This window comes from Limulus polyphemus, unplaced genomic scaffold (genome assembly GCF_000517525.1).
Source record: "Limulus polyphemus unplaced genomic scaffold, Limulus_polyphemus-2.1.2 Scaffold3054, whole genome shotgun sequence".
NCBI classification, from domain to species: Eukaryota; Metazoa; Arthropoda; class Merostomata; order Xiphosura; family Limulidae; genus Limulus; species Limulus polyphemus.
In genome coordinates this window covers 26,003-39,801 of record NW_013668664.1, presented here as the reverse complement: position 1 = coordinate 39,801, position 13,799 = coordinate 26,003, and the positions used below count along the sequence as shown (strand labels likewise).

Sequence of the window (13,799 nt, the reverse complement as noted above, 5' to 3'; positions counted from 1 at the left end):
TGCGAGTTGAGCGCCAAAACCGCCTGGCCAAAAGTGAAAGTGCAACCATACATTAGCAAAGGTGAGTGCAAATATACTTGTTAATATAACCGCATGAAATGGACATGGCCTGAAAAGGGTGTGTTAAATTAAAAATTGCGGGCAATGGGAAATATTTAGTATACCATGAGTAAAGCAACATTGTAACGGGGATATTACCAAGGATTCAGTTTCAGCATAGTTGGAATAACAATTCCTGATAATGACTAAGAGATCTACGCTGAACTTGACCCTCCCTGGTCTTAGCATGTACCAAATCCCGACGTAGAAACACGTGTGTAGAGTGAACTAACCACAAGGCCGTGTCAGGCCTAAATATATGTCATTTGATGACAAATATAGCAAAATTACACCACAAGCAGAGTACATGCAGTGCGGTAATTAGCGAATTGCATGTTTTCACCAAAAGTGTCCAGCAAAGATGCCAAAAAAGGGCAGGAAATATTCTACTGTATGTATTGTTGCGTCATCGAGTCACATGACTACTGTGACGCAACGTTTCTAGAACTATCATGTACTTTGGCGAATGTTCTAGTTCTTACTAGATATAGGGTAGGCTGGTATATAAAAGAGGGGAATGTAATGTGTGTAGACAGTGAGTAATTGAACTGCAGTCAGAGAGCACGAGAGACGTTACAGCGTTTGTTTAGCGCGATTGTTGAAGTTGAGTGTATCGGTAAAGTTATATTCGGAAAGAAGTTACGGGAAGTTAATTAACAAACGGAGACGTAACAGTATTATTTAATCGCTTCGTATTCGAAACCGGGACTTGTCACACATCAATGTAATGACAACTGAAATAGAAGGTTAACCCGCTAGCAGACTTTTAGTGAGGTAATTTTAACAAGTAACTTAAACTACAGTACCAACCATATCTCGGGGTCGTAATTTTCATTACTTCATTGACTCGAATTTGAATCCGAAATCTATCATATGGCAAGCGAGAGCTATACTAAATAGACTATATAGCGATTGCCAGTAAGGCACTTTTTAGTAATTCAAACTAATACAATATCTCAAAATGTCATTCTCAAGGGCAAAAAGTTTTTGTCCAGGGGATAATAACACTCGTTAGTGGTCACCTTCTTCTCACTGTGAGTCATAGGCGCCAGAGACAGGGCAAAAAGGAGCAACGAGAGGAAATCTTTCAGTTTGTTTTCAAGTTAAGCATATAGCTACACAACGGGCTATCTGTGCTCTGCTCACCACGGGTATCGAAATCCGGTTTCTAGCGTTATAAGTCCACAGACATATCGCTGTGCCACTGGGGGCAGGACATTTTTTAAATAAAAATTTTAACATGTGTTCTTGAAATTTGTTGTAACTACGCATTTCTACCTTTGTATCGTTTTCTCTGCGTAAGCGGGAAATTTATTTCCACGATCTTATTAAAAAGCCTAACAGAAGGTTAAAAATTGACAAATAGAGGCTCAAATTTCAATTTTTTGATATTATTTTATCCTAAACAAATGTTAATAAAATTGTATCAAAAGAAAATTTAAAATATCAAAATTTCAGCTATGATTTTATTTTGGAGAAAATTTGTGGGGATGCATCACATATTAATTTTCAAAAGTCGATGTCATGACGTCGCATATTGTTTGTTTTGTGATACAGACAGTATGGAATCGTGTGATGGACATCTGAGAATTAGTTCAGATTATTACTAGAGTAACAGTCATTGTATTTGACTCGCTCACAAATTTTTAACAATTTTTAGTTTGGCTGGTCTCCACTTTTGTTGTCTTTCCGGCGTTGTTGCTGTGATGTTTGATTCCAGATATAAATATAAAAAAATGTAAAATTTCTAGATTAGAATAAGAAAGTAGAAAATGTATGGTATTCCTGCATACCACAAGAGTCCAGCAACGATGTCCGAAAGGCGCAAGATACTCTAACTACAGATCACAATTCCAAAATGTCATTCTCAAAGCAAAACATTGTATACGTGGTTGCATCATTCTCATCTCGAGACCTTGGTTCACAATATAAATATAAAATAGAATGTTCTACATTTGTATTCCACAATTTGTTCAATACTTATCTGCTGTGCTGGTGTTTGTGTGGTATTCTCACAAAACTGATTTCCCCCAAGACTAACGAGATAGAACCACAGAATAACAGGCGATTCATCAACATATGTACTTGAAAATAATTCTGTATTCTCTGACTAACTGAGTTTATGAGGAATAAAAAGATTGAACACAGATGTTCAATTACAGTAAACTATCCTCATTCAAACAAATACGGCAACATGTATTTTATTTGCCACATAAAATAGTCACGGTTACTGGAGTGTTAGGCTTGCAGTCGTCTCTAACTTATTCAAATAGGGTCGTATACCAGACTAACTTTATTCATTGTTGTACGACAGCGGAGGTCACGTGACCCTAGTAACACGTCACGCGCTTCTAGAACGTTCATGAAGCGTCGGACAGAGAGAGACGTATTGTTGAGTCGAGCACGTGAGACGTTCGTTGAGAATTATAGCGTTTGTTATAGCGCGACTGTGGAAATTAAGCGTATTGCAAAGTTGTATTCAGAAAGAATAAACCAGTTTTATTTAAGAAAGGACTTGTATCGCTAAAGTTTCTTCGGAAAGAAATTATACGGAAAATTAATTAAACGAACGGAGGCGTAACAGTTTTATATCCTCCTTAACTTTTTTTTCACAGGCCTATACATGTTGTAACTTATTGTAGGCCTATGTTTACCGCTACGCTATCTACACTATACTAACGTAAAAATAAAGTTACTTATACAAAGGAATTCAGTATGCTTGATAGGAGCACACACCAGAAAATAAATCCGATGACCATTCATCCTTACAGTTAGAAAACAATTCCCTATATTGTCGAGGCTTCACCATACCCATGTAAGTTTTCCTGTTTTATTGACTGATTCACCTCTATTTGTACCTTATCTTTGTTCTATTCATGATGTTCGAAAAACACGGAAGTTCAAGAAAACAATTTAATTATCATAAAGATACGATACCTTATAACCCAAGCGCCTTTGAAAGGTAGACCTTTTTTCTTTTATGGGCAAACTGAGAATGATCATGTAAAGCAAAGTGTGAGATAGAATGACGTCATGCAAACTGCCATGGAAATCCGGAAGTATTTTGAGTAATTTTCAATGTATTTCTATAAGTGTCTCATTTCCGGTGCAATACTACCAGAAACAAGAATGTTAGGTATAAGGTATAGAAGGTAGACATGTATTGTTTTATAAGAGAAAAATGGTCAAGAGAAACTACACTGAGTACTGATAAAGTAAAATAAAGGTGAGATATGAAGACTGATTTTTAAAATGTTAAACAGATATAATTAAAAAAGATAACCCGGAAAACTATCACCTCTATTTGTATCTTATCCTTGTTCTATTCATGATGTTCGAAAAACACGGAAGTTCAATGGGCAGTATAAGTAGTTCAGAGCTTATTATTAGAAAGATTAGGGGTAAAAATTGAGCATTCACAAAAAACACTTTAATTTATTGACAAAGAACAAACTAATGATCGGAAATCACTAATTCCAGAATCTAGATGTATTACACAACAAGCAAAAGTACCCGTCCCCTGTAACAGGAAAAAGTTTTAGTTAATCAACCAATTTAAATTACTTGATGAACTTTAAAAAAGTTAATTGTGTTGCACTCTTGGTTTCATTCAAAGCCAAAGCTCTGAACTACTTATACTGCCCATTGCAAAAAGTAATTGTTGAGCATTTCATTCACATAGGAACCGTTCAACAATAACATACGGTAAATCTACATTTTTATTCTTTAAGTTATGTCAAATTTTGAAATGTGAATGATAGCGTAATTAATCCCTAATAGTATAAAATATCCTGCTTGCAAAATAAAATTTGACATCAACATTATTCATGCCAGTTCTTCGATCATTTCAAAAGTGAATGTTGAGCTTTGTCTGCGTGCACAGCTTTTCAAACAGGAAACAGACGAACGCACAGTCAGACACCACGGTTCGCAATCTATATAAGAAGTTGAACAGTATTTAAAATTGCAATCCAATAGGCTTCTCTTATCTCTCTATTGGCTTTAGTTTTAAAGTTGGTTTCAATGTCGATGAGAGTCACATCATTAATAGAATGACTGGGTTGGTTGAAGTGTTGAGTAACAAGGATGCCTTTTTTGGTGTTAATGGAAGATCTATGGTTATTGAAACGCTATCTAAGAGTCGTTTGGGTCTGTCCTACGTACTGGTGATTGCACTTTTTTACACAGTATAAGGTAAATGGTATTTTGTGTTGTGTAAGTGATTTCCTTAGAAATTTTAAAGTGTTTATGGTCATATTTGTTGGAAAAAAAAGAGTTAGTAGTTTTATGAACTTGCAGGTTTGACAACGAGCTTTATTACATGGATGACAACCATTCTTTGATGTGGTGTAATTCATTTTACATAGACAAGGACATCTTTCAGACTTCTGCTGTTTCAGAAAGAGACGACGAAAACTTCAGGAAATATTTGTCTAAGATAATCATTCAGGTGTAGTAGATGAAAATGTTTATTTCAGAATGCGGGGAACGTTTCTGAGTATAAAGTAATAGATGATAACTAGAATAATTCGGCTTGAAACTATATTATTACACTGTTTAAGGATGTTTTTCACTGAGTGTTGTTAGCTTTTTCAACCAACCTCCCAGTGTTGGTATTTTTATATCCTACTTGTAACATGGTTTGTTTCAAATCCTTGGTATGTTTTCTGTAATTTATGAACCGATTTTCTTTATTTGGATGTAAAGTTTCCATGTATAAGGTTTTATGGGGCTTAGTTGTAAAATAGATCTAACTTCACATACTACATGTGACCTTGTAGGGAAGATGAAAGGTGCTGCTGTAGGTGAATAATAGGTAACTTAATGGCCTTCTTGACCAACGTGTGACGTGGAAACTTTACAAATAATGAATTTTGAAAAATTTTTGTATTGATACAAGAAAGTAGAAAACACAATGTATGCTTATATAACACACGTTTTGTTATCCCACAGTAGTAGTCTTAAAAATACTTGGCTAATTAAATCCATTTTTATTATAAAAACAAGTCAACTGCATATATTTGTTATCCGTATTTCACTTAATTTGTCTCCAAATCATAGACATGTAATAAATAGATAATCTATGAAACAATTTTGTATATGTGCGGTATATTAATACTAATTGTAGATGTCTATGTCAAATTAATTGGGAGTTTATTCTTCTTAACATTATATATAGTAGTAGTATTTAGTAAGTAGGTTGAATAAGACGGGTGTTGTTGTTGGGCTTAGAATTCTTCTACAGCAGGTGACTGTGACTTGTTGGCGATAAATTCAAAAATAAACGTCTAGCACTCATTCCACTTGTTTTCAAAATAATATATATATATTCGGAACTAGTTAAACGTATGTACAACAAATTATTTACTATATAGAGATCATAGGCTTGTCATAAACACTATGTAGCTGAGATACACCCTTCTTTACGTATCAGATATATGTACATCATTGTAGCCAAGATACACCCTTCTTTACGTATTAGATATATGTACATCATTGTAGCGGAGATACATCCTTCTTTACGTATTAGATATATGTACATCATTGTAGCCAAGATACACCCTTCTTTACGTATTAGATATATGTACATCATTGTAGCCAAGATACACCCTTCTTTACGTATTAGATATAATACTTTTATAATAATTTTCAATCTTTGATGTTTAATAATATTAACAGATTGTTGAAAGTGGAGTAAGTTATGAAACTCCATATATTATATGTAGTGACCTAACCTTTAAGTGCTATAACGATACGCATTCTTACTTTTGTTTTTATGTTCATCCTAAAGACCAGATTTTCGAAACGCCTACCTGCCACTACTATTATAGTAAACCGTTATGATATCCACATATTAAAATTATAGAGGAATGCTGAAAAAGCATATATAAAATTTCAAAAGAATTTATTACACATTGAGTTTCTAAAAGCATGTGAAACTTTTGGATTATGTCCTAAATTTTTGCATTTCAAAGTTTCCAATATCAACCTAAGGCTTAGTAACCGATTCCATGATGCCAAGAAACATTTTAAACAAAGAATAACTGGAAAATAGCAAGTTAAAAAACAAATCACGTGAGTCATTAGTTTCCAGCTTCTTAATTATAAAAGAACACATTAGTCGCTTGAAATACGTATATTTAAAACAAGCCATTCAGACTCAAAATAGCCAAAAATTATTATAGTGTAAACTAATCCAAATAAAGAAATTGTACAAGCTAAAAAGCAACAAGTACCCCACAACCACGTTTACTGAGAACCTATCTGAAGTCATACATAATCTTTCTGATCATGTTTTAACCCTGAGAAACGTGTTTTGTCACGTGGTTTAAACTTCTCTATCACTCCTGGAAAAATCAAATAAACTTTATCAATTTTAAAAATTACTAACTTGTATTAAACCGTTACCCATTTGAACTAAAAATGGATACACCTTTGATAACTTTGTCAAAGAAATATCGGGAATAGCTTTATCTGGATTATATGCTTATCAATTTAAAAAAACATAATAGTAATCTGTTCAACGATGAAACTGCTGCCTTGAATAATCTAAAACGTTAAAATAATGTAGTGTTCTCAAATCCGGACAGAATAAATGGTGTTATCATTCTTAACAAACAAAACTACATTAATAAAGTCTACGACATCTTAAATGACTCCAGCAAGTTTAAAGTTTTAGATAAAGATCTCACCCAACAGAGAGAAAATAAACTTCAAAGACTCCTATTAAAACTAAAGAAAGAGAATGTCATTTCAGATCAAGTACACAAACAGATTAGATCTGTTGGATCACATAGTGACATTATGTATGGTCTGCCAAAACTATATAAAGCAGATGTATCGATCAGACCCATTGTACCTAACATAGCAACATACAGTTATAAATTAGCTGTTTTTTAAGCAAGTTGTTACTTCCTTATACTAAGAATAACTTTACTGTTAAAGCCTCTTTTGATCTATCTAATTTCATCAAATCCATGGATCATCACAAGTTTTGATATTAAGTCATTATACACTAACATTCCGCTTGATGAAGTAATCAAATTAAGTAGTAATTTATCATTTCCTGATAACACTGAAGTCAATAACAAAAAATCAACTTACGAAACTACTTGAAATTACCACCAAAGAATCTCATTTTGTGTTTAATAATGTGACATATGATCAAATCGACGGTGTAGTCATGGGCTCACCACTTGCTTTCACACTAGCTAATTTATTCTTGTCTCATCATGAAACCAATTGGTTACAGTCATGTCCATCCGAATATAAACCTCTAGTTTATAAGAGATACGTTGACGACACATTTATTGTATTCAGAAAGCAAAAACATGTCAAAAAGTATCAAGATTACCTAAATTCAAAGCACAGGAATATAAAGTTCACAGTTGAAAAGCAGAAATAATCTAAGCTGCCTTTTTTAGATCTAGAAGTCATCAACCTGAACAACAACTCGAAACTAAGTACTACCACAAACCAACATTTACTGGCCTGTACTGTTATTTCAACACATTTATACCTAACTGTTGCAGAACTAATTTAATAAATATTTTAATTCATAGAGCAACTTACCAGCTCTTATGATTATTTTCATGGTGAACTTATCAATATTTAAAAAACCTTTGATTAAAAAATGCTTTCCCTCTAGCACTCATTAACAAAAGTATTTTTGAATATATGGTTCCCACGGCATCAAACTAAAAAGTCAAATCGAAAGCATTCTACAATCATCTTATCAGCAAGTCATCCTAAGAGTAATCTTCAAATCGAACAAACGGATACGCAATTTTTCCTGTTTAAGAACAAAATACATCCTTCAAAAACATCACTGGTAGTATACAAATATTTGTGTCCTTGTTGCAGGCAAATCTGTATTGGGTCAACGACTCGAACTTTAGCGTCCAGAATCAAGGAGCATGCGCATAACAGTCCTTTCAATAACTCTGGAACTTACAACCACCTGAGTAAAGACCATAACGAAAAACCGAACAGTGAACACTTCAGAATAAAACATACATGTTAATAAAGAAGGAATTTGTAACCTACAACCTAAACTGAACAATCAACTAGATACGTCACTGCATCTCAAACTATGATCAGCTCATCTTGCCTGACATGGGCAACAAGTGACAACTTCATCCAACAAACAAGTATCAATATCTACTGGAACGAAAAAAAAACAACAAACTCTTATGTGATCACTGTGTAATAAATAAAACACACATTGTGGTAGAAACTGCAAGTTTTTATACACAAATGTGTGACAAAATTCCGTTATTCGTAGGGTGAGGTCATTTCCAAACATCTAGTAGATACTAAATTGGCTATTTAACCAGAAGAAAAATAAGAGCTCTAATAAGATATATTTACCTGGTTTTTCACTTCAAGTATGGTTCTTTTATCAATATACTTTTTCATGTTAATCCCCCCACTCGTAACGTAAAAAGATTCGAAGTTTTAAGTATATAAAAAAAAACTTGGCTTAAAAATCATGTTTCTTGTTTTGAGTTGATAAATAAGTTGTTCAAAGTAGCGAATTCATCACGTTCATGAGATGGAAAACATTAGTGTATTCAACTATTATAATCTACACACCAATGATTAATTATTCAAAGTAATGAATTCGACAGATTCGTGAGGTGAAAAAACATTAGTGTTTTCAACTATTATAATCTACACACCAATCATTAATCAACTATTATAATCTACACTTCAATTATTAATCAACTATTATAAGCTACACATCAGTTATTAATTGTTCTAAATAGTGAATTCAAAAGGTTCATGAGATTGAAAACATTAGTGTATTCAACTATTATAATCTACACATCAATGATTAATTATTCAAAGTAATTAATTCAACAGATTCATGAGGTGGAAAAACATTAGTGTATTCAACTATTATAATCTACACACCAATGATTAATTATTCAAAGTAATTAATACAACAGATTCATGAGGTGAAAAACATTAGTGTATTCAACTATTGTAATCTACACACCAATGATTAATTATTCAAAGTAATTAATTCAACAGATTCATGAGGTGAAAAACATTAGTGTAATCAACTATTATAATCTACACTTCAATTATTAATCAACTATTATAATCTACACATCAATTATTAATTGTTAAAAGTAGTGAATTCAACAGATTCATGCGATTGAAAACATTAGTGTATTCAACTAATATAATATACACCCCAAAATATCTATAAATATTACATGATCTAAACAGGGTGACTCCAAAATATCTATAATTGTTACATGATCTAAACATGGTGATATAACATGGTCCTAGAACATGTAGAAAATATATATATCCGGATAACTAAATAAAAATTTGTTTGTTTGTTTTTGTCATGAGAAATGCTGCTGCAGCCAAACGGACTTATAAGGACCTAATAAAAATTACTTTTAAGACGGATCAAAGGTGTCGTATTATCTGTGAATCACTCTGTATATAGAGTTTAAAGACTCCACTAAAATTATACAAATAATATCCTGGTTTCATTCCCATATCTGACAGACAGCAAAATGTTCCTCCGTACATGGCAGTTCCACCCAATCGTAACCTTGGTCTCTGTCCATAGCCACACAGGACTGGACACCATCTGACATGTGAGATGGTGTCCAGAAAAACTCTGTCACTTCCGTACCATCCAGGAACATGTAGGTGTCTGTGGTCATCTTGTCGTTAACACCTATCCAACAGTAACGGTGGGTGTTGAAGTTTGTGTTAAGCCAGTCTCCTATAAAGTCATGGATCATTTGACTTTTTGGCATGAAAAGGGCTCCATTCTCGGTGTCACAATAGGCTTTACCAGCAGTATAGGTGAAGAGTTCGGAACTTGTTTGATATGTGGCTGCTGTCTTTCCTGTAAGAAATATCGGTCTTTAACAATTGTTCATTATTATATGTTACATTTAGTTTCAGTCTAAGGCGGTTTTTCAATAATTCCAAATTATTTCCTTGTTTTTACAACAGTTATGGCAAACATATGTCACTTGGAATTTGTTAAATATTCGAGAAGACACCATTACAGGTTTATTGACAAAGAATATTCTATTTTTGATATAAACTTTAGTTTTATGAAATATGTATTATGGTGGTTAAGAAAATTAGTTTTATGAAATATGAGGAACATGGTTAACTTGTTGAGTTTATAAGTAGAGATAGTTTTCTGAAATATATGAGTGATGGTTTAAATTATCGTATCTATAAAAGAGAAATTCGTTCGTCTATAATAAAGTGGTTACTATAATCCATTCGATCCAAAAGATGAATTAGTTTTTTTGGTTCATTAATGAAAGTTTACTGTCCAGTCCAGAAGGTGAGTTAACTGTATGTTGTACTGGTGGATAGAAGGTGAGTTAACTGTATATTGTATTGGTGGATAGAAGGTGAGTTAACTGTATATTGTACTGGTGGATAGAAGGTGAGTTAACTGTATGTTGTACTGGTGGATAGAAGGTGAGTTTCTGTCTATATTGTATTGATGGATAGAAGGTGAGTTAACTGTATATTGCACTGGTGGACAGAAGGTGAGTTAACTGTATAGGTGGATAGAAGGTGAGTTAACTGTATATTGTATTGGTGGATAGAAGGTGAGTTTACTGTATATTGTATTGGTGGATGGATAGAAGGTGAGTTTACTGTATATTGTATTGGTGGATAAAAGGTGAGTTAACTGTATATTGTATTGGTGGACAGAAGGTGAGTTAACTGTATATTGTATTGGTGGACAGAAGGTGAGTTAACTGTATATTGTGTTGGTGGACAGAAGGTAAGTTAACTGTATATTGTATTGGTGGATAGAAGGTGAGTTAACTGTATATTGTATTCGTGGATAAAAGGTGAGTTAACTGTATATTGTACTGGTGGACAGAAGGTAAGTTAACTGTTTATTGTATTCGTGGATAAAAGGTGAGTTAACTGTATATTGTATTGGTGGATAGAAGGCGAGTTAACTGTATATTGTATTGGTGGATAGAAGGTGAGTTAACTGTTTATTGTATTCGTGGATAAAAGGTGAGTTAACTGTATATTGTACTGGTGGATAGAAGGTGAGTTAACTGTTTATTGTATTGGCGGATAGAAGGTGAGTTAACTGTATATTGTATTAGTGGATAGAAGGTGAGCTAACTGTATATTGTATTGGTGGATAGAAGGTGAGTTAACTGTTTATTGTATGCGTGGATAAAAGGTGAGTTAACTGTATATTGTACTGGTGGATAGAAGGTGAGTTAACTGTATATTGTATTGGTGGATAGAAGGTGAGTTAACTGTTTATTGTATTGGTGGATAGAAGGTGAGTTAACTGTATATTGTATTGGTGGATAGAAGGTGAGTTAACTGTATATTGTACTGGTGGACAGAAGGTGAGTTAACTGTTTATTGTACTGGTGGACAGAAGGTGAGTTAACTGTATATTGTACTGGTGGATAGAAGGGGAGTTAACTGTATATTGTATTGGTGGATAGAAGGGGAGTTAACTGTATATTGTATTGGTGGATAGAAAGCGAGTTAACTGTATATTGTACTGGTGGATAGAAGGTGAGTTAACGGTATATTGTATTGGTGGATAGAAGGTGAGTTAATTGTATATTGTATTGGTGGATAGAAGGCGAGTTAACTGTATATTGTATTGGTGGATAGAAGGTGAGTTAACTGTTTATTGTATTCGTGGATAAAAGGTGAGTTAACTGTATATTGTACTGGTGGATAGAAGGTGAGTTAACTGTATATTGTATTGGTGGATAAAAGGCGAGTTAACTGTATATTGTATTGGTGGATAGAAGGTGAGTTACTGTATATTTCATTGGTGGATAGAAGGTGAGTTTACTGACTATATTGTATCGGTGAATAGAAGGTGAGTTAACTGTATATTTCATTGGTGGATAGAAGGTGAGTTTACTGACTATATTGTATCGGTGAATAGAAGGTGAGTTAACTGTATATTTCATTGGTGGATAGAAGGTGAGTTTACTGACTATATTGGATCGGTGAATAGAAGGTGAGTTAACTGTATATTTCATTGGTGGATAGAAGGTGAGTTTACTGTATATTTCATTGGTGGATAGAAGGTGAGTTTACTGTATATTTCATTGGTGGATAGAAGGTGAGTTTACTGACTATATTGTATCGGTGAATAGAAGGTGAGTTAACTATGTGTACAACAAACTAATTTGATGACAAAATGTTTTGGCATATATTACAGTCAAGTGAACATTTCTTTGAAGGTAACGGCAAGAGAAAAATTGAAAGACAATCACAATGTTTTGTAAGAACAAGTTTTAACGTGTTTCACTTCTTGTAAACTGTGATAAAGGGTAGTACGACAATCACAATGTCTTGTAAGAAAAAAGTTCTAACATGTTTCACTTCTTGTAAATTGTGATAAAGGATAGTACGACAATCACAATGTCTTGTAAGAACAAGTTCTAACATATTTCACTTCTTGTAAAGTATCATGTACAGTGGATACAAAATTCCGTTCTTACCAACATAAGGATTCGCAGTTGATGGTCCAGTCAACTGTGTTGTAGAAGAACCAGGCGTAACTGTTGTGCCCTGTACTTCCCATATCTGACAGACAGCAAAATGTTCCTCCGTACATGGCAGTTCCACCCAATCGTAACCTTGGTCTCTGTCCATAGCCACACAGGACTGGACACCATCTGACATGTGAGATGGTGTCCAGAAAAACCCTGTCACTTCCGTACCATCCAGGAACATGTAGGTGTCTGTGGTCATATTGTCGTTAACACCTATCCAACAGTAACGGTGGGTGTTGAAGTTTGTGTTAAGCCAGTCTCCTATAAAGTCATGGATCATTTGACTTTTTGGCATGAAAAGGGCTCCATTCTCGGTGTCACAATAGGCTTTACCAGCAGTATAGGTGAAGAGTTGGGAACCTACTTGATAGTGGTCCACTGTCATTCCTGAAAGAAATATCGTTATTTATTAATTGTACGTTATAATACGTTTTTATAATTTCAATAAAGATAAGTATTCTCACACATGATCAGTTGATTTTTTTTCTTTTAAATAATTGTATTTAATGAAAGAAATTAAGGTCTTTAATTTATGGAAAAGTAACGACAGGAAGAAGTTGTGTTTTAATATCGTGGTTATTATTGGGTGAGGACATGTGAGAAAAGTGTATGTTTTGATTTAGTAGTTATAACCATGGAATGTTACCTTTTGGTTTATATCACCTTCAAGGCTATCTTCTGCATGTTTTATTCAAGAGAACTTTGAAAGTTTAAACTGGCTTACGAAACGACGAATTGTGATACATTATTAGAAATCCCTCTTAAAATCTGTCATCTTTTCAACCAAACGAGAAATCACGCTTTTCAAATCTTGAATTTCCAAAGAAAAATGTCGCAGTATTCTTTTCGTACACAGGATATCATTATATTTTAAAATAATTAAAAACTCTACAATGGAGGGCCGTATAAAAGTTGATTTTGTTTCTCTCCATTCCTCCCATAACCCACAGTTAAACGACAATAGAGAGCGATATATCGTTATATTTTATTGTTCCTTCTCCTTCCCAATTTACGGGAAATGATATTTAATGTAAGTCAAATCAGAGAAATAAAGTATCGTGTTCAAGTAAACGTAAGTCATATCATACAAAGTAGATGTTTTCTTGGTATTTTCATTACGTTTCTTCATTCCTTAAGAAGATA

General features: G+C 33.6%; 1 protein-coding gene across 2 annotated transcripts in view; it reads right to left on the bottom strand.

Moving 5' to 3' along the window:
* Positions 1-8,979: 8,979 nt before the first annotated feature.
* The window catches only part of LOC106468562 (macrophage mannose receptor 1-like), a 23,392-nt gene continuing 18,572 nt past the window's right edge, over positions 8,980-13,799 (bottom strand). For both annotated transcript variants that reach the window (XM_013928996.2, XM_022396894.1), the window contains 2 exons: positions 12,603-13,043; positions 8,980-9,976 (listed from right to left, as the gene is read on the bottom strand). In XM_013928996.2, the coding sequence (XP_013784450.2) occupies positions 9,609-9,976; positions 12,603-13,043 (809 nt within the window). In that variant the 3' untranslated portion in view covers positions 8,980-9,608. The remainder of the gene's footprint in view (positions 9,977-12,602; positions 13,044-13,799) is intronic.